The following is a 20,879-nucleotide window of genomic DNA, read 5'->3' on the forward strand; positions in this document are numbered from 1 at the left end:
TCGAAGATGAAGCTCAACCTCTTTCCCATCTCTTCCGTTTATATATCCTCCTCTTAATGATGTGCAGGTGCTGATGATCGGCAGTCACTCTCAGGTGTGAGGGCTGTTTCCATGGTGACGCTGATTTGGCACTGGGTGACTCGCCCCAGTTGATATAATGTTCATAATAAAAAAATAAGGTGGATAATCGAAAAATATATGTTAGGTAACTAGTCACCATTTCTTTTATTGTTATTATACTTTATATACTATATTATATATATATATACACACACGCACACACACACACACACACACACACACACACCATTAAATAATTTTTCTTCAAATAAAATCATTATAGAGTGTAACACCATTAAAATGCAAATTAGGCTAATCAAGGTAACTCAGCATTAGCACTTTTGAACAGCCTCTTCCTGTGAAGTGAGGGTCAAACTTTTGTGTATTTTAGTTTTTAACAGTTATTATTTTAGGCCTACTATGTTTTTAATTCAATTGATCATGTTATTTATGTTAATTATTTAAATTTTAATTTATTTTTATATGAATAATTAATTAATTAATTTTATATATATATATATATATATTTTTTTTTAAACATTTGGCACTCTTGTTAGATCATTTAACCCCAAAGAGTCATATTAAATCTAGGAGAATATTTAATGACTCTTTTCAGCTTTTCATTTTCAGAATCTTTTACCATTTCCACCTCTAACTTACACCGTTTGATCTTCAAGTTCATTTTCAGGTTGTTGAACATCACTTCAATGTAGAAAAGCCAAGAGCAGTAAAACACCAGCAGAAAACATATTTTAGTTCCGTTCCTCTAGGCTATTTCACATGCACGATGAATCATGATGCATTACGGTTGGACTTTGCCCAGTGTTGGGTGTTAATCATAAATTGGCACATGTTGGCAGTGTCGCTCTTTTAACTGTAGAGGGTGCTAGAGCACTGCTACAGGAGTCCTGTCACTAGCTGCAAGACTCAAACAGCTTATAACTGGGTTTTTAAATAAACTAAGTGTTAATTAACACAATATATGCATACAGACCCATAGACATGTATGCAATATAATAAAACGTCAAGTTCTTATGGATCCGATATTGGGATCTAGGAAACTACCCATCCCTGATTACTCCACAAAAGTGCAACAACGTTGCCCCGCCCTCAATCAACACGGATTGGATAGTCTGTCCTCCCGCAGTTTCGGAAAACGCTGTGATTGGCGCGATAAGTTGTCACTCATTTCAGCGGGGAGTGTTTCGGATCCTGAGAGGAAGTGAATGACTCGCGTTTGCACTTGACGAAGGCAAATCATATTGTTGGGAAAATTAAGCGTGTATCCACCGAATTTCAGCCGTTAAATGAGATTTAAACGGTGGACGTACATCTTCTGTCACGATATGGTTTAAAAGGATAATCGTTTTTGGACTCAGACTTCGTTGCTTTGGATCAACTTGCAGTCACAGGAGGTTGGAGGAGGACACACTTTGCTATTGTTCCAGCTTTCACACGAGCGTGTGTGTGTTTTTGTGCATGTTTGTATTAAATTGCCCTTTGGCTTTATGGCTACGAATTTTGAACCCATTTACGGACTCTCAGAGGATGAAGTAAGTACTGCTAAACTATACCATCTTTAAGACAGTGAATGCCTCCCACTATATTAATATTGTAGGTTTATTGTTTTTCATAACCTGATTTCAGTTTTCAGTTCCATTGTGACAAATTATCAGGATCAATTTGATTAGACCTAAGAGAATTATTTTAGTACTAGAACTATGAATATGAAGGTTAGTCAAGTATTTAAAAGCCAATACTGGCCATCATTTTGTGCTTCCCACATTTCCATAGAATTCAATTAGATATCTAGTGTTAGGAATGTAAAGGAATCATCAAATCCTAACATTTCCCTACGAACACAAAATGCTATTCTTGATTTAAGGCATTTAATGCATACTGTTTTGAGTTTTATGATTGACAGCTCACTTGTCACATATCAGGTTGACATGTCAAGATTTCTGGGTTTGATTTATGCTGTCGTTTTTGGACTCAGACTTCGTTGCTTTGGATCAACTTGCAGTCACAGGAGGTTGGAGGAGGACACACTTTGCTATTGTTCCAGCTTTCACACGAGCGTGTGTGTGTTTTTGTGCATGTTTGTATTAAATTGCCCTTTGGCTTTATGGCTACGAATTTTGAACCCATTTACGGACTCTCAGAGGATGAAGTAAGTACTGCTCAACTATACCATCTTTAAGACAGTGAATGCCTCCCACTATATTAATATTGTAGGTTTATTGTTTTTCATAACCTGATTTCAGTTTTCAGTTCCATTGTGACAAATTATCAGGATCAATTTGATTAGACCTAAGAGAATTATTTTAGTACTAGAACTATGAATAGGAAGGTTAGTCAAGTATTTAAAAGCCAATACTGGCCATCATTTTGTGCTTCCCACATTTCCATAGAATTCAATTAGATATCTAGTGTTAGGAATGTAAAGGAATCATCAAATCCTAACATTTCCCTACGAACACAAAATGCTATTCTTGATTTAAGGCATTTAATGCATACTGTTTTGAGTTTTATGATTGACAGCTCACTTGTCACATATCAGGTTGACATGTCAAGATTTCTGGGTTTGATTTATGCTGTACCATAATTGATATGCTTTTGGATGTTGTTATTATTGACACTGACGGTATAAATGACTAAATGATGGGTGTTTTTTAAATTTTTTATTCTGTATTAGTAATACAGTGTTATTGGTAGCACCACATATAGTTTTCAAAACACTGCCTTGAAGAAACCATGTGGGCCAAAGATGAATGGATCATAATCAAGATTTATCTGTAGTTACTAGCTGAAACCAGTGTTACGTTGTTTCTAATAATGTTACAACAGATTTTGTAGTAACCACAACACCATGTTGTTTGTCATAAAAGGGCCCCGGTGTAACCCCAGAAAATTCAGGTCAACTTTCTTGACCGCCTTAGGAAGCAGGTGTTCACCTATGATTCATTCGGATCCCTGTTAATGCCTTTTTTTAGTCATTACTGCTTCTCTTCGTGGCGTACTAGATCTGTCTTTTAGTTTTTAATGCTAATGGTGATGTAGTTCAAGGCCACGTGTTCATGGGTGTAAATATCAGTGAAGTTATTTTTTTTTAATGTAGGCTAGGTTTTGATATTTGAGTCCAAAGGAGAGATCTGAGTCGTGTATTACTGTCTATACAAGTTGACAGGTACCTATTTAAGTCTGTATCACATGAAAGTTGCCAGTCAGCAATTTCTAGAATGATATGCGATCTAGCACGTATATAGCATACCAGGTTCTTAGGTGGAAAAGTACTGAAGAACTTGCAGTCCAAACCCTGAAGCTGTAACCTAAGAGTAAAGTTAATTAATAATTTTAAAAAGTTTTACTAAGGTCTTGATATGTTTAATGTAAACAAAGAGAGGAATGTTACTAGCTAGATGTTCATTAGCAGGTTAAACGGCGGATGATCAAAGTATGTTCGTGTTTGGATGTTAAACAGCAGGAGAAAGACTGAACATCCCTTGATTCACTCAGTAAACTTGATTTGATTAAAGTGAAAATTCACCCTATCCATTTTCTAAATGGATGTTATAGATCCAATTGTGAGCGGTTCATCCATGCATATGGCAGCTAATTGTAAAATGTCATAAATGGATCTTCCTGTGAAACAATAGACTTTTTTTCTCGTGAAGTATGCAGGTCTTCTTCAATCATCTAGTCCACTTAAACTCATTTCTTACAAAAGTCAATTTATACAATTGACTACAAGCTTGCATTCAGATCTGCCTCCATCTAATCAAAAGCTGATGGCTAGAACCAATTCCCCACCCTCCTTTTTTGTATACATCCAATACAGAATAAAAGATCTTTCACTACTTCTGTTATGTCATTACTTTAAGTAATATTTTCTAGTCACAAATTAATAAATTGGCTGATGTTTTGCCATTTTGACTTCATCAACTTGAGAAATAACCATGTCTGCTGGCAAGTTGCTGTGCTGTTGTTTTCTAGTAGTAACGTTCCTTGGCGGACGGCACATTGTCACTTTTTTAAGCATAGTGTTGTGGTCTGCTTAACTTTGTTGTGTCTCTAATGGTTTCTGTTGCTTGTCACAGGAAATCACCAACTCTAATTAAAAATTAATTATATTTAGTCTCTGTCACTGTAGAATTGCTGCAGAATTGGTGTTTACATGCACAATTTTCATCAGTTTTAATGAATTCAATCCAATTTCAGATTCTGAAGTTCTGTTTCTGAATTGTTTATATGTTTGATTCACATATTCATTTACATATGAATTGCATGTATTCAGAACAAAACAGAAAATCATCACAATAATGTAGCTAATCGGAGCTGTCATGAGCAAAAATACGATTTTTGCCATGATGAAATATATATATATATATATATATATATATATAAGCACTTTATATTACTTATTTTGTTATGTTAGTAAGTATATTAGTAGGGTTTTCAAACTTTTTGATGCCAGGGCTTCCCAAGTGAGAAAGTGTGAAAAAAATGCTGTCAAGCGATTAATCGCTAATAAAAGTAATAATAAAAGTTTTTGTTTACAGTACATAAGATATGTACGTGTGCTGTGTATATTTATCATGTATATATAAATACACACACATGCATGTATATATTTCGGAAAAATATGTTATGTTTATATATTAAATATATTTATTTATAATATAAATTATATTAATATAAATATAGACATGTAAATATTTTCAAAATATATTCTGTATGAGTGTGTATTTATATATACGTAATAAATATTCACAGAACACGCGCATATATTATGCAAACAAAAACTTATTTTCTATGCGATTAATCGCGATTATTCGTTTGACAGCACAAATATATATATATGTATATATATATATATATATATATATATATATATATATATATATAATATTTATTTATTTAGTAAATATACAGTGTCCTCCACTGATCATTTTGTAAGTTGTAAGACATAATACACACATTTTTAAGTAAAACATTTGTAAACATACTCATCCCTGTACTGCATGTGCACAAGGTATTTTTGAATTGAGAAAACAGTTTTTGTTTTTACCCTGTTGATCGGATTATCTCAGGTCTACACTATTCCTTTTAATCCAATCAATTTTATTTGGATCGATTGAGGTGTTTACATGAAGGCTTTTTAGTCCGACTGAGCCGTCAATCCCATTATAAACTGATTATTTGGGTACATGTAAACGGTGTGTGTTTGGCCCTTAACAGAAGTGATACTTCACGTAAGTGTTAGTTTATTTGAGCAATTTTGGTTGTAGTTGAATTGAAATGGTATTACTGTTATACACAGGGTTATACTGGCAATCTCAATAGTCAAAACAAGTTATTGATTCATCACAAGTATTTTCCCTCCAAAGAACCATCATGTTGGTGTGTTATCCCAAATCATTGCACGACAGACACGCACAACACACAGAAGACATGCATCGCTTCATTAGTATGCGACAAGAATCTGTCAAGTTGGCTGGGACTCAGCCCTGTCAGCGGGTCTGTTTACCACACAACATTTTCTCAGTCCTGTGGGATCCCATCACTCGCTCCCTAAGTTCCTGTCTCTTTGCTGGGCTTGATCATGCTTTACTGCTCCCATAGATCTCAGTTCCCAAGACACTGTCTGTACACAGGAATGACAAGCTCTCCCATAGGAACAGTCCGGCAATTCCGATAGACCTTTTATTGACAGAACTCTTGTGGATCCCCATTTGTTTTATTTCTGTTGAGCTACCTTACAGATTTATTGGATAGCCTTGTATAGATTAGACATGCACAATTAATTGCTGACCAACATTTTATATATGCACTTACTGTTCAAAGTTTCGGTAAGATTTTAAAAATGTCTTTTTTGAAGTCTCTTACTCTTAACAAGGATGTGTTTGTTTGATCAGAAATACACTAAAAACAGTAATATTGTGAAATGTTATTACAGTTTAATTTTGAAATGTAATTTATTCCTGCTGTAAAGCTGAATTGTCAGCATCATTACTTCAGTCTTCAGTGTCACATGATCCTTCAGAAATCATTCTAATATGCTGATTTGCTGCTCAAGAAACATTTCTTATTATCAATGTTGAAAACAGTTGTGCTACTTAATATTTTTGTGGAAGCAAAAAAAAAAAATATATATTTTTTGAAATATTAATGTTTTGATTCCTTGCTGAATCTTGAACGTACCGTGCAAATAGTTTTTCATCCTGGCTGCTTTTCACTAGTTTCCATTCACATCAACCACATTGTTACATTTGGTCTTGGAATTTTAAATTTGAGGTCTATCTTGGCTCCATAGATGTTTTTGAACACAAAAGCATGTCTTGTATAAAATTAAGGTACAGTGTAATGTGTGAATATTAAATGTGTAATGCATACATTGCTTGTTAATCTTCTGGGAGTATCCACTTAAAAAAACAAAGTACATGAACAATGTTAATTTACCATAGTAAGTTGGGTCTGCTTGTTGATCATCAAATAACATTATTATTCATGTGCAGGCCTTCACCTTAGGTTGGATGTATATTATTGTCAAAAAAACCCCCAAAAAACTTTAAATCATAATGTTATGATTTAATGGTCCCTAGAAAGTTTTTTTTTTTTGACAATAATATACATCCAACCTAAGGTGAAGGCTTAGGTTAGATGCACTTTCACAGTTTTTATTGTTCAATAATCTGATGATTTGGCCTGTGAATGTGCTAAAATGCATCTGGTTTACATTGAGGGAGGACACGCAAACGTTTACTCGATTACGCACTCACGCTCGTCATCATGAGCGTGGAATGTGATACAGCGACATGCTGTCACATCATCTTCATTAAAAATACATGAGCTGTAGTTGCAGCCGAATCATGTTTTCTCAATCCGTGTGACATGCTTCTGTGCTGAGGTCCCAAGATGGAATTAGAAAACCTAGGAACCATCAAACCACAGCCAGATGCCACAAAATCTACCAGCACTGTCAAATATAAAACAGTTTCCTCTTTTGATAGATGTACTACTTTATTTATCCCCAAGTGGCATTATGCAAATGCTCATATAGTGCACTTCAACAGTAATTTCTATTTTGATGGCAGCCAGTTACCAGAAATTAGGTGTTTTCAGTGTTTTAGATGTTTTAGTTATTTAAATTTAACAATGCTCTCTCTTATTGAATCAGTGTGGATTGCACATTCTCTTTTACAAGGTCAGCATTTGGATTTATATTTGAAGTATTTGATGCAAAAGCTTTTCAATTTGTGTCCATTAACTCTAAGTGGGGAAAGAATCACGAGAGTAGAGTGCTTGTTGTTTAATATTTCAGAATGTGCCATTTATTTAATGGTGTTTGCTGAATTTTTTGAATTTGGAATTCAGGGCATGGAATGTCTTGGCGTTGGAATTAGAAAGTGTGCTGAATTCTGTGTGCAATTCAGACAGCAACTGAGTTACCAAGTAGAACTCAACAATAGGCCATAATTAAGCATTCCGCACATAGCAGCCACATGCTTACAGAAGGTCAGGGGCGCTCTGGGTCCTGCCTACGTATCCCATAGAGCAATCTGGGATAAAGTATACACTTTTCACAACATTACTCTTTTACTGTATTTGTTGATCTAATATATGCAGCCTAAAAGCATAAAGAGAGTTCTTTAAAACTCGTAAACTAGATGAATAAATTCCTTACTACTAAAGTGAGTTTTATTAGTTTTGGTTCGGAAAACTGGATCTCACCGGTATTGATGTGCAAAGTCTACTGTTCTCTATTTTACACTTACTACAAAAATATACATAATCTGTCAGAAAGACTAACTCTGCTGTGTTCTAACAAATTTGCGTATGCTTAGAATGATGGATTAAAAAAAGCAGCGATTTTGACTGTGAACCGTTAACATTTTATGTCTAGCTCTAATGTTTTTTACTGTTGTTTTAAATGGCATTTAAGACGATATTGTATTGCAGTCCTCCCATTAGAACGACCCCAGCAGACCAAGGTTTCCCACTTGAGACCTGATGATATATGACTTTGGAAATACCAAACCTGTCATTGAACTAATCGCTGGGTGTGTACAGGAAGCCAGTCAGAGCTTCGGCTCTCTAAGAGGCTTGTGGAATCTTAATCCTAATTATCCAGATTGACAGCCACAGCCTGAGAAATACTTTCCTGCCATCTTACGTCAACGCGAAATAAAATCAGCTGCAGCCCTGAGACTTTATTACTATATCACTCAAATATGTTAAATAGGGTTGCAGCAAAGCCATTCCTTATTTATAGACTTGACGAATTGAGGCGGTACAGTTTTGTTGACGTAGTAAACATACCACTTTATTTTGATTGCATGGGTTCTTTGCTGATGTTACAGTCAACTCTTCGTTGGAGTTTGTTGTGGCTGACGTAACCTGGTGGTGAAACATCTGAGCTGGTAACCAAACGATTGTAGGCTCAAATCCTGATCCATCAACCGCCTTGTTTTTGAGCAAGACTTTTAAGGTCATGTTACTCCAGGGGGACAGAAGTTGCTTTGGATAAAAATTGATAAAAATCTTTATTTATTAGTATCTTTATTAAGGATGCCTTAAAGTGATCAAAAGTGACTTTAAAGACGTTTATAATGTTACAAAAGAAATGCTTTTTGTTTTGTTTAGGTTTTTTTGACACAGTAACTGGAATAAAGTGTTGCAGCCATTTTCCTTTTTTAGTAGTTTCTTGTGTCCTCTTCTAGTCCCTCTTGCAGCCCTGGCCTTCATCAGCAATACCAATGAGTTATCATTTCCGCTAATGGACCAAACCCAGCCATCATCTCTGCCTGACCAATTAATCTCCTGAAGTGTCTGGAGTGTGTAAAGTAGGCAATTGAATGGAGTTAGAACGGAAGGTGGGTCTTGCTTGCCCTTCTGTAGTGTTTTATCTTTTAACCTCAATTAGAGAATGGTGGGACATTCAGGGAAATAATCACTGCCTGACCAATTAATCTCCTGAAGTGTCTGGAGTGTGTAAAGTAGGCAATTGAATGGAGTTAGAACGGAAGGCGTTCTAGGTGGGTCTTGCTTGCCCTTCTGTAGTGTTTTATCTTTTAACCTCAATTAGAGAATGGTGGGACATTCAGGGAAATAATCGTAATTACGAGCGGGAATGTGTACCGCCATGTCAAGTATTATCTGAGAGCTTCAGTTTGAGTTGAGTCTCAAGGGTAAGGATTTTTTTTGTGTTATTGAATTATGTGAGGAAGAGGTTTTCGCTCCGTTATAATTCATTACAAGGGGCAAAAGAGTGTGTGTTTGAATGCATGCAAAAGGAAAATGTGCATTTACAATTCTTTCTAAAATGGCCTGCAAGAAAGGATATGAATTATTGGTTTCAATTAGTGGTCAATGCCACTGTGATTTCTGTTTAAATACATATATGTGACCCTGGACCACAAAACCAGTCATAAGGGTCAATTTTTTGAAATTGAGATTTGTACATCATCTGGATAAAAACGCTGGATAAATAAGCTTTCTATTGATGTATGGTTTGTTAGGATAGGACAATATTTGGCTGAGATACAACTATTTGAAAATCTGGAATCTGAGGGTGCAAAAAAAATCTAAATATTGAGAAAATCGCCTTTAAAGTTGTCCAAATCCAGTTCTTAGCAATGCATATTACTAATCAAAAATTAAGTTTTGATATATTTACGGTAGGAAATTTACAAAATATCTTCATGGAACATGGTCTTTACTTAATATCCTAATGATTTTTGACATAAAAGTAAAATTAATAATGTTGACCCATACAATGTATTTTTGGCTATTGCTACAAATATACCCCAGCGACTTAAGACTGCTTTTGTGCTCCAGGGTCACATATGTGGGAAACTTCTTTGGTGTTTCTCTTGTGAAGAGTTGTTGTGTCATCCTGAACTAGTGCTTGGGCTATGAACTATAATGGTTAATTCATAGGAGTGATTGGAGTTGAAAGCTAGTGCTGTTCTTTCTTGGGCCGTTTATTTTCTAAAGGTGTGTTGTGATACTACAACAAATTCTGGTGGTGTGATAATGTGATTTAGGGTGAGGATGGATACTGAACATTGTGGACCTGGATGAGGGAGTGTCTTTAGTGTGCAATGAGGGAAGAGCTTCTTCATGTGCAACTGGTCACTGATTTCCCTTAATGTCCTGGAATGTCCTTTTATGAAAATTTCAAAATGATGTGAGATTCTCAAGGTGGTTAGTGTAAAAACTGACTTTGATGACCTATAGGCAAACCAGAAGACCTGGAACTGTTTGGTTTGGTTCCAGGCCTTATTGTGAACGATTCATCAGTGCACGATATTCTAAAGGTAAAAATATTCTGAAATGCTTTCCCATATGTTGTGCACTACCTTTTAAAAGTTTGGGGTTGGTAACTTTTTTTCTATATATGTATTTTTGAAAGAAGGCTCTTACCAAGACTGCATTTATCAAAAATACTTTTAAAATCGTAATATTCTGATATATTTTTACAGTTTAAATAACTTTTCTATTTGTATAGCCTATAGTTTAAAATTGGATTACGTTTTCCTGTCATGGCAAAGCTGAATTTTCAGCATCGTTATGCCGGTCGTCACATGACCCTTCAGAAATCATTCTGATATGCTGATTTGCTGCTCCAGTAACATTTCTTAATATTATCAATGTTGAAAACAGTTGTGCTGCCATTGATGCAGGTTTTTTTTTTTTTCAGGATTCTTTGATGGATAGAAAGTTCCAAAGATAAACAGCAGTTATTTAAAATGGATATCATTTGTAATATTATAAATGTCTTTAATGACACAATCAATTGAATGCATCTTTGCTGAATAAAAGTATTTATTCCTTAAAAAAAATCTTACTGACTGAACTCAAATTGTTGAACAGTAATGCATCTAGTATTATTTTTCAAATTAATTATTTTATTTTTAAATTTTTGCCATGAATCGTTTTGTTGAAATGGCTTTAAAAAAATGAAATGACATGAGCCAAAGAACAGCAGTTATTTAAAACAGATATAATTTGTAACATTATAAATGTCTTTATCAATTTTTAATGCACCTTTGCTGAATAAAAGTATTAATTTCTAAAAACAAATGTTTTTAATTATTATTATTACTATTTTTATTTTTTTTTTGCCATGAATCGTCTGATACTGAAATGGCTTTTAGAAACTAAAATAACATGAGCTTTATCATATTTCCCAAAGAAAAACTTCAGAAAAGGTTTACAAATTAAATTGAATTTTCTTCATACCAAATAGTAGCTTTCTGCAAAGACATCTAGCCTGTGTTTGCATTTTATATGAAAAGCACAGATCTGTCAGTCTGAGCTACGCGGTGGGATGACAGTAACACCCAAGTACCTGTCAGGATATAACAGCTTCTCCCATCTCATCCAAATTGTATTCGTTCTGTAATAATTAGGTCATATACGACAGGCACAATAAATACAAACCGTCACACTGGTTGTTGTTGTTGTTTGCCTCGGCTGCACGAAAGATGCATGTCTTGTGGTAATGCAAACTGTCAGACATAAATAGAAGGGGAATTTCAGAGAGCAGAAGTGGGTAAAGCGGGAGAAGAGGGCCTTTCTTACCCTCTACAGTGCGTCATTTCTGGACTGGTGAGCTTTAAAAGCCGTGAGGGCGAATAAGATGCTCATTGTGTGATCGTGAGCGGGATGAATAGCTATTGAAAGCAGGCCGAGGTGATGTTGGGGGCGGGAGTGGGAGTCATGAAATGGTGGTCTTATCTATTGCTGGAGAGCTTTTGAAGGCCAAGCTGAGAACTTTAGACCACCTTATTCAGTCATAAGACAATACGCTGGTGTGCTTGATCTAAAGGCCTTGATTTATAGCTCCCAAAGGGATTTGTTTCTCACCGATGCTATACCATTAAAACCGTTCCGTCTTAGTGTCCATCAATAAACACAAAAGCTTTCTTGGCTGCCTCTTCCTTCTAATTTCTTTAAGATGCTCCTTTTTCATCTTCTCCTGGAGGTGAAATTAGGACGCTCTCACAACTTGGACTCAGCTTAAATTTAGGCTACGGGGCAGTTTTTTCTGTCTTCTAGACTCGTACGAGGTATTGATTTATTCATGATGGTCTTTTCTGTGTGTGTCATGTTTTGCAGAATGAATCTCGTATTCTTCGTGTCAAGGTCATTGCTGGCATTGACCTGGCGAAGAAGGACATCATCGGTGCCAGGTAAGGAAGAACTAAAGGATGCGTCCGGAGAAGCGGTGAACTATCCCACCTGCTCAGTCTGTTCGCTCGTTCATTAGCAAATGCAAATGTTGGAACCGCTTGGATGTGTGTGTGTATTTCCTCCTTTAGTTATGTGCCTGAATAACTAGCTGCAGTCTGTGAGTCTTTCTCTCAATTTAGATAATAGACTTATCCAAACAAATGATCTGTCTGCCAGGAAAGGAGCACAAAGGGAAAATGCTTGGCTGATCTCATTTGTGCAGTATTGCAAGTTCTATTTATTTAACTTTGAAGTTCTCAGGTTCTAAAGTCAGAGGTCAGAGAGTGCATAAATTACTCGCAGTGTCAGTTCTGGTCGTATCAATTAAATGTGTGTAAGTTTGATGTCAGATGGGCGTTAGAGTAGATTGCATAAAGCTGACGTAATTTTATAGGCTATTCACAGCATTTCATGCTAGCTTTGCACTAGGGTTTCACCCTTTACTCAAATTATAGCAGTCAATATTAATTGCAACCAATGAAATGTCTTGATTTCTAATACTAATTTTGATATGTTAGCATAAACAACGAAACTAATAAATTTATCATTAGTTCATTTAAAATTATTTCAAATATGTGCTAATTATTACAAAAAAAAATTACAAAATCCCAAAGATATATATATATTTATTTCTGAAACATCTTTCACTGAGAAATTGCTAGTAAAGAAACCGCAAGTAACACTTTGAATTAAACATTAAATTCTGAATTAGAAATACAAGTCCAGTCTTGTAAAATGCACACTTCAAAACACGTTTTTGTCACGTACTTCAGGTATCTAAAAGCAGATTTCAAAAAAGTTTTGTAATATAATACAAAATGTTTGTACAACAAAAAACAGTGAACTACAACAAAAGGACTTTCATACATGCATGTATTAGGCAATCATCAGCTAAAACAGTTTACAGTTATGGCCCTGGAAATGCCTGGCAATGTAATTCAAAAAGTCATTTTGTCCATGACTGTCATTTATCAGACACCATTAGTTAGCTAATAAATAACATGAGTTAAGGTAGAAAATGATAACCACTTATGTTTACAGCTGTCCAAAATGCAGTGTCACTTTACTACGGCTATTAATATTTCCCTACTTTGGACATTTGCAAGTTATATTTATACCATACAATTGTAATACACTTGCAGAACCTCATAAAAATGTAGCTTTAAATGCTGCTAAGATGTCTAAATAAATTGGGTTTTGTTTTTATTTCAGCTTCAGACTTGTGTCTTGTAGGAGGCTCAAGGCAGCTTTGGTATCAAATTAACCTTTGATACTAAACCACTTAAATTCTCAGAAGGCTTAACAATTGACACCTAGTCACAAATCTCTAAGAGTTGAACTTCAACTTCAAAGTGGAGGTGTCTTGGCCCTCTGTAATGTGTAATGACTATACCACTCAGATAAATACAGCCTTATCTGCTGTTCCCCATAATGGACTTATATTTGTTTTTGCTGCTTAACTGACCAGTGTATTTCCTTCCTTTTTTCTCTCACAGCTAGTCACCTCATTCAGTCCAAGACAAAAAAATGTCAGTCAATTATTAGCTTTTTTTTGTATGGTGTATTTGGGAAGGATTCTATGCATGTAGCTATGAAAATTAGAAAGCAAAAAAGGTAGCCTTGTGGTTAGTGCATCAACATATAGCGCAACTGTGCTCACGGTGACCCAAGTTCGATTCCCATCTCGAGGTTATTTGCCGATCCCCGAAATATTTTTGAAGTCTCTTATGCTCGCCAAGGCTGCATTTATTTGATTAAAAATACAGCAAAAAAATTATATTTGTGAAATATTGCATTCGTTTTATATTTTAAAATATTTTATAGCAATTTATTTTAGTAATTTAATTTAGTTGTGCTGTTTAATGTTTACATTTATACATTTCTAATTATTTTCCAGATTCTTTGATGAATAGAATGTTAAAGGGGTCATATGATGCAATTAAAATTTTTCCTTTCTCTTTGAAGTGTTACAAGCTCTTGGTGAATAAAGAAGATCTGTAAAGTTGCAAAGTCTTAGAGTAACACTACAATGCCGGCTGTTCTGACTCACAGACTGTAAGTAGGTTTTCATATTTAAAGGGTTTGCCACTGACGATTCAAACATGAGTTTTGGGCAGTGTAGAGTAGTGCTTGTTGTTTGTAATTTCTCCGATCACAAATGCAGACATGGTTTTATGTTTACGCGGCGCGATGAAACACTAAATACACAAAATAATGTTCTTTTTAGCAACATCATATGACCCCTTTAAAAGGAACAGCATTTATTTAAAATATAAATATTTTATAATCTCTTATTCTCTTATATATTTTATAATCTCTTAATGTGTCCTTAATTTCCTTCCTCCTAAAAAATCTTTACCAAACCCCCCTCTCATGTCAAAGTTGTGATCGGTGTTTACTGTCCCAGTGGATACAAAAGCGAGGGCTCTTACAAATGTTAATCTTGGCTAGTTGTCAAAATTGGTACTACAGCAAATTGGTGGTAACTTGATATTAGAACAATCTCTTTAAAATCTTCAGCTGTTCTCCAGCTATTTTCTTATAATGTGTGTATAGTAACCATTGTGCTGTGGAAACTCTTGCTGCTGCCATAGAGTTAGGATAGTTTTGTAACAGTCAAATGTGAAGACTCGTCTAGATTAAATAAAACAGGCCATGCCTCTATCAAAAAAGTTATTCTTACTGAAAAGAGGAACTTCCTTTCTGTCATATAGAGGATTGATTTCTCAGATTCATTTTCTGTGAGTGGTCTGTCTCCTCATATTAACCTACGCTGTCAAAAAAATTAAAAAACATTATACAGCACATTTGCTGCAAAACCAGTTTTTGATTCAAACAGGGAAAGAAAGTGATGTATAGAATGGCTTGTATTTGTCTTACTCATTTCGCTTTCTCAGTTTTCTCTTTCTTTCTGTCTCTCTTGCTCCTGTGGTGTAGACGTCACAGCTCCTTCTGTTCTAACTGTGCTGATTTACTGTAGGCTCCATCAGACTTGTCTGCTCCAATCACAGAGTCCTGGAGAGTAGTTCACCTGTCAACATGAGTGTTTGTGTATCCCAACATCCTATTCGCCACATTCTAATGCCATGGGTATCTCCTCTATGGGCAGATTGCTTGACGGCACGAGTCTGTATCGGAGTCTGGTGTGTTTGCTTCATGAGTACCATGCTACATCTGTGCTAATTAAAGCAAAATACATGCAGCTGAGCAAATGGATGCCACAAGGCACCATCACAGATGTTTGAACGGAGAAAGTGAGGAGGATTTGAATCGACACAATCTGTAGGCTCCACACAGAACATCTCCCTCATTTTCTACCTCCTTTGACCTAGATGACCCACTCATGTAATGAAAAGCAAAATATACCTTATAAAACAATTAATTATCTTTTATTTGTATTTAAATTTATATCTGTATTTTATTATTTTTTTATTTAATAAATGCCCATAGCACAACATCACTGTAGTTTAGAGGAATATATGTATTCCCCTTGTTTAAAAGCCTTAAATTTGTTAACATCCGCAAGAATTTCTGAACGTTTTTGGCTATGCTGAAATCAGTCTCTCAGAGAGCCTCCCCTCTGTAAATGATAGCAAAAGCTGACCTCTTATTAAAGAAAAAATAATAGAATGGAAAGGAGCATGATATCCGGTTTATTTCAGATTTAAACGTGATATGAAGAATATTGCTTTAATTTAGTCTTGGCAGAAGGTTCTGCAGAAAAGTGAGTCCTGTTCCTATTTTTTAAAATTTTTTGGCAGTAAAGAGCTAACAGTAAAGAGTTATTTTTCTTGGCAGAAGGTTCTGCAGAAAAGTGAGTCCTGTTCCTATTTTTAAAATTTTTTGGCAGTAAAGAGCTAACAGTAAAGAGCTATTTTATTTTATTTAATTTTATTTTATTGTATTTTATTGTATTTTATTGTATTTTATTGTATTTTATTGTATTTTATTGTATTGTATTGTATTGTATTGTTTTTTTTTCTCAATTAATTTTTTTTAATTTTATTTTATTGTAAAGAGCTAAAATTAAGTGTTTCACAGCTTTTACTTAATTGGTATGGATTTTATTTTTATTTTTATTTTAATTTTATTTTTCTTGCACTAATCTGAACAAAATAGATTTTTTGGTAGCAAATAAACATAGTCTGTCAGTCTGTTTTTGGCTTTGCATTCTTTTATCTATATATTTTTTGGCTTTGCATTCTTTTATCTATATATTTGTTTCAGTAATATTTTAGTTTTTGTTCATTTTTGTTGTTATCCAAGTGTTCTTAAACCTCGTGTTGTCATTTGACAGCAGATTGCTATCAGCCTTAAAAGTCCTTGAAAAATGTCAATGAAGCTGCAGTTTTTGCACATGCAGTCGATAATCCTGTTCACCTTTAGTTTACTCGAATCAGCTGAGATCAGTGAGTTGAGAGTGTTCTCTGTCTCAGAGTCCCCCTTTTGATTTGTAATTTCCTCTGTTCCCCTCTCATTTCAGAGGTTCATTTTTGCACACAATCAAGTACCGAGCCAAGTCCCCTGTGACAAAGTCGCCCATCTCTATGGTAACGGTGTGCACTGATAGTGTCCCTATGACACCTGAGCGGCTCCGTGGCCTTTAACACGAGAAAATGGGACAGTGATTTGGGCGTCTGGGGTTTCTCTAGGGCTGGCCAAGAGAATCAAAGATCCAAGAAATTCCAAAGCAGACAGATTTTTCTGACTCTTGCCTCTGTCTCCAGGCTATTCTCAGAACGATTTAGCCATTTTTGTCAGTTGTTTTCTACGTTTTTAGATTCATACACTTTACTTTTACATCTGCACACATAAATGCGTCACTCATCACTTTTTTTGATCGTCTCCTGGAAATTACATTTCCATTTATAGACGGAGAATATCCATCTGGTCAACATGCGTAATATGTTTACAAAAGCGAGAGCATCCAGTCTCAAAAGGGGTATATTGTTTTATCCTAATCAAGAAAGCCGAATCCTTGTATAAACATTCAATTAGAGGCGACGGGAAATCCAGACACTGCAATTAAAAACCAGAGAAGGCCGTTTTCAGATGCACAACAGACTAAAGAAAAAGAAAGGGAGCAAAAGAACTGTTCCAGAAGCCAGTGAATAAAAAATGCTGAGCTTGACTTTCAGGCTAAAACTTCATTTGCATATTTCCACAAATTAAACATAAAGTGCATACTGCTGGTGATGCTAAATTACAGGGTTTTAAGTAACAAATCAGCTAAAGTGTCAATATTGGGTTGCTATGATATCATGAGATTGTTTCCAAACTACATAATTTAATAGGTAACGACAGTTTGAGACTGGAAATTGGGATTCGACCATACTTTCACGTGTTTTCCCCCTAGCATGAACAAAAACGTATAGATCTTGTTATCTGTATATGTGAGACCATGCTGTAGTCGATGTAGGGGAAAGGTGTCAGTTAGTATTATAAACCAGCATGAAAACACCGACTAGACCCTTACGGAGAGTAAACCACCTGGGATTCAGTCAAATCAGCAGTTCCTAGCAACATGGCTTGCCGTTTTTACTTTTTCTTTTGAAGTTTTCTGTAAATTCAGTAAAATTCCGTTGAGTTCTTAAAAGGACCATGACTTGAACTTTGTGTTTGTTGTTGTGAAAGTCTTCACATCTTGTCAATGTAATCTCTTTAAGGTTTCAGGTGTGAAATTTCATATGGAAACATAGAGTGCGTCTCAGTCAGCTCCCTTGTTCAGTAGTCAGGGCACTGATCAGGGAATCTGCCATTTTAAGGGCTGTCTCAAGTGCGAAATCCTTCCAGTGCACTGGAACGTTTGCTCCCTGAAAAAGCCCACAATGCACTGCAAATTCTAGGGAGCTGTGCTCACTATGTTCGCTTACCGGAAATAACATCACATTTCTGAAGCGCAAAACATAAACTACAGGAACCAACTCGATAAAAAAAAAAGACACACGATAGAAGATTTGAAAAGACAAACGTTTTTTTTAAGGATATTTCAGCATAAACACCGCTAGACAGGTAATGAACACATCTAGTTAACATTTTATAATTAATAATCAGCTAAAATTTTGTAAGAACATGTTACAGAACAGATGTGTTTAAAGAGAATAAAAAATATCAAAAAGTGATCGGTCCCTCATGTTGTTTATTAAAGGGTTAGTTCACCCAAAAAAGAAAATCCAAACCCGTAAGACCTTCGTTCATTACAAAGCTGCGAGAATACTTTTTTTGTGCAAAGAAAACAATAATAACATAATTTATTCAACAATTCTTCTCCCCGAGTTACCGTCAACGTAATCAGCGTTGTTTACATTCAGTAGGCAGTGCGCGCATGCTAAACGTAAACAACGCTGATTACGTTGATAACGACATGAGGGTGAGTAATTAATGACAGAATTTTCATTTTTGGGTGAACTAACCATTTAATTGCAGTGGTGACGTTTTACTATGTTGTCCGTTGACGTTGTACGTAATCATGTCACCGGAAATTGAGTGGTCACTGTCCCAATATGCAGTGAGCCAGGGCACTTACCAGTGACTTGATTCGTGTACACAGTATACTGATTCACAAGATAGGGAGCTGATTGAGATGGAACCATAATTGGATAAGTTCTGAAAAGAATGTTTTGTCTGTGGTGATTAAGTAATCTGGACAAAATTCATTTTTTCTCTCATAATGTCATTTATTCAGTCCTGTGTTTATCTTAAGTTTCATAAATTATTAAATGAAGCACATTTACTGTATAGAACTTTATACAGTTTGAGGTTTATTGCAATTTTTTTTTTACTACGACCGTCAGTCATATCCTGTAAGATTCATATCTTGTAAGATTCTTACACAACTTTTCCTGTGCATCTGACCTAATGTTCGATTTAGTCACTCATACTGTGTGTTTAATTGTTCCTGTTTGGTAAACTAATGAGTTCTGCTGTGCTAATCCTTAATTTTTAAATGGCTTCCTTTCTTTGTCTCCCTCCCATTTCCTGACCACTTTTTCAACTTTCCTCACCCAGACCTTTGCTCTTAGTCAAGTTTGTTTTTGCATATGTAATCTGATTATCTTCCTTTTAATGTTTGTACAGAAATACCATATTTCATACTTATGTTAGACAAAATCAGAATTTTTTTTTAACTGCAATAAAATAATCCCACACAATATGAAATCAGGATTAAAATATACCACCCTAGGTGTTATTATGTGTGTGTGTGTGTGTTTGTTTGTGAATCAGTGGTTATCATTGTAGCTTATCTCTTAGTCAGAATTATTTTTCCATTGCCAAGATGTGACAGTTTTATTACTTCACTATTTAATTGCCTGACCAGCCAAAGGTCAATTTTATAATACAAGATGAAAAATAAGTGATCTATCATATCAGTATTGTAAAAAAATATGAATTCACTGTTTAATAAATGCATTTGATCTTTTGTAGTTTTTGGTTGTATACACTTTTAATGTTCATTTGATCTCTTTATTCAAAATGCTCTTTGTATTTTGTCTCTTTATTTCCTATTAGTGATCCATACGTCAAACTCTCCCTGTATGTCGCTGATGAAAACCGCGAACTTGCCTTAGTACAAACGAAAACCATCAAAAAGGTGAGTGTTATCCACACTCAGTGACTTGTTTGTGACATTGAAGTTTTAGTTTGTTTCTTAGAGATTTTAGGAAAACTGAATGAACTGAAAGCACACAAAGTAATGAAGTGATGAGATAAACAGGTGATTGTTAAAGATGTCAAAGCCACTGCCACTAGGAGGAGTACTTCCATAGACCTGTGGCAGTACTGCATGGGCTTTCATAGTTATGTCAGGCCTTGAATAATATGACTGAACAGTTGTAACAATTTTAGAAATTCAGGACCTTTTGAATGCATACAGGCTACTTAAAATGAGAGAACATTTTATTTGCAATTGTAGTGTGAACTGGGGAAGAAAATGTGTTTTATTTGCATGGAAACAATGCCAGTCATTATGGTTTTAAAATAAGCTTTTTTTTTTATTTTAAAAACATAATTATATCATATCTTTCTCTTGAGTCTGTAAATCATGACCCAGACATGTTTCATGACATTGACTCTTACAAAGTGCTTGTGGAGGAAATGAGTGTATGTACAGTGACAGTAATGGAATACTAAATTATACTTCCCTGTTTATCTGTTTGTCCTTGGAATGCACACCCAAGGAAATAAACAACGAGCCGAAGAGAAGTCACTTACGATAATGTAGCCAGAAAGAAGTCACCAGAAAGTAGCTATTTAAATGAGGCTTGATGTGACATTCATAGGCCATCTTGAAGCCAAGTGCATGCTTTGTTTTGATGCAAATATATTATAGGCCATACAGATAATTATTAAAAAATAAGTTTTTAGGGGCAGAAAAATAGTTTTGATGCATGTTTAATATTGTTCTTTAGAAAATGTATTAGCATTTAAAAATTAGAGTGATTTTGATAGTGTCAATATCATAAAAATATTCTGGGAAGAAAAAAAAGAAAATGTATGTATATATATATGTATATATGTATATATGTATATATATATGTATATATATATATATGTATATATGTATATATATATATATATATATA

General features: G+C 34.9%; 1 protein-coding gene across 1 annotated transcript in view; it reads left to right on the forward strand.

Moving 5' to 3' along the window:
* Positions 1-2,054: 2,054 nt before the first annotated feature.
* Positions 2,055-20,879, forward strand: part of LOC107600891 (E3 ubiquitin-protein ligase NEDD4-like) — a 72,392-nt gene continuing 53,567 nt past the window's right edge. Inside the window, exons 1-3 of the mRNA XM_016292868.1 lie at positions 2,055-2,230; positions 12,184-12,257; positions 19,807-19,888. Of these exons, the coding sequence (XP_016148354.1) occupies positions 2,186-2,230; positions 12,184-12,257; positions 19,807-19,888 (201 nt within the window). The 5' untranslated portion in view covers positions 2,055-2,185. The remainder of the gene's footprint in view (positions 2,231-12,183; positions 12,258-19,806; positions 19,889-20,879) is intronic.

This window comes from Sinocyclocheilus grahami, unplaced genomic scaffold (genome assembly GCF_001515645.1).
Source record: "Sinocyclocheilus grahami isolate Dianchi unplaced genomic scaffold, SAMN03320097.WGS_v1.1 scaffold294.1, whole genome shotgun sequence".
Taxonomy (NCBI): Eukaryota; Metazoa; Chordata; class Actinopteri; order Cypriniformes; family Cyprinidae; genus Sinocyclocheilus; species Sinocyclocheilus grahami.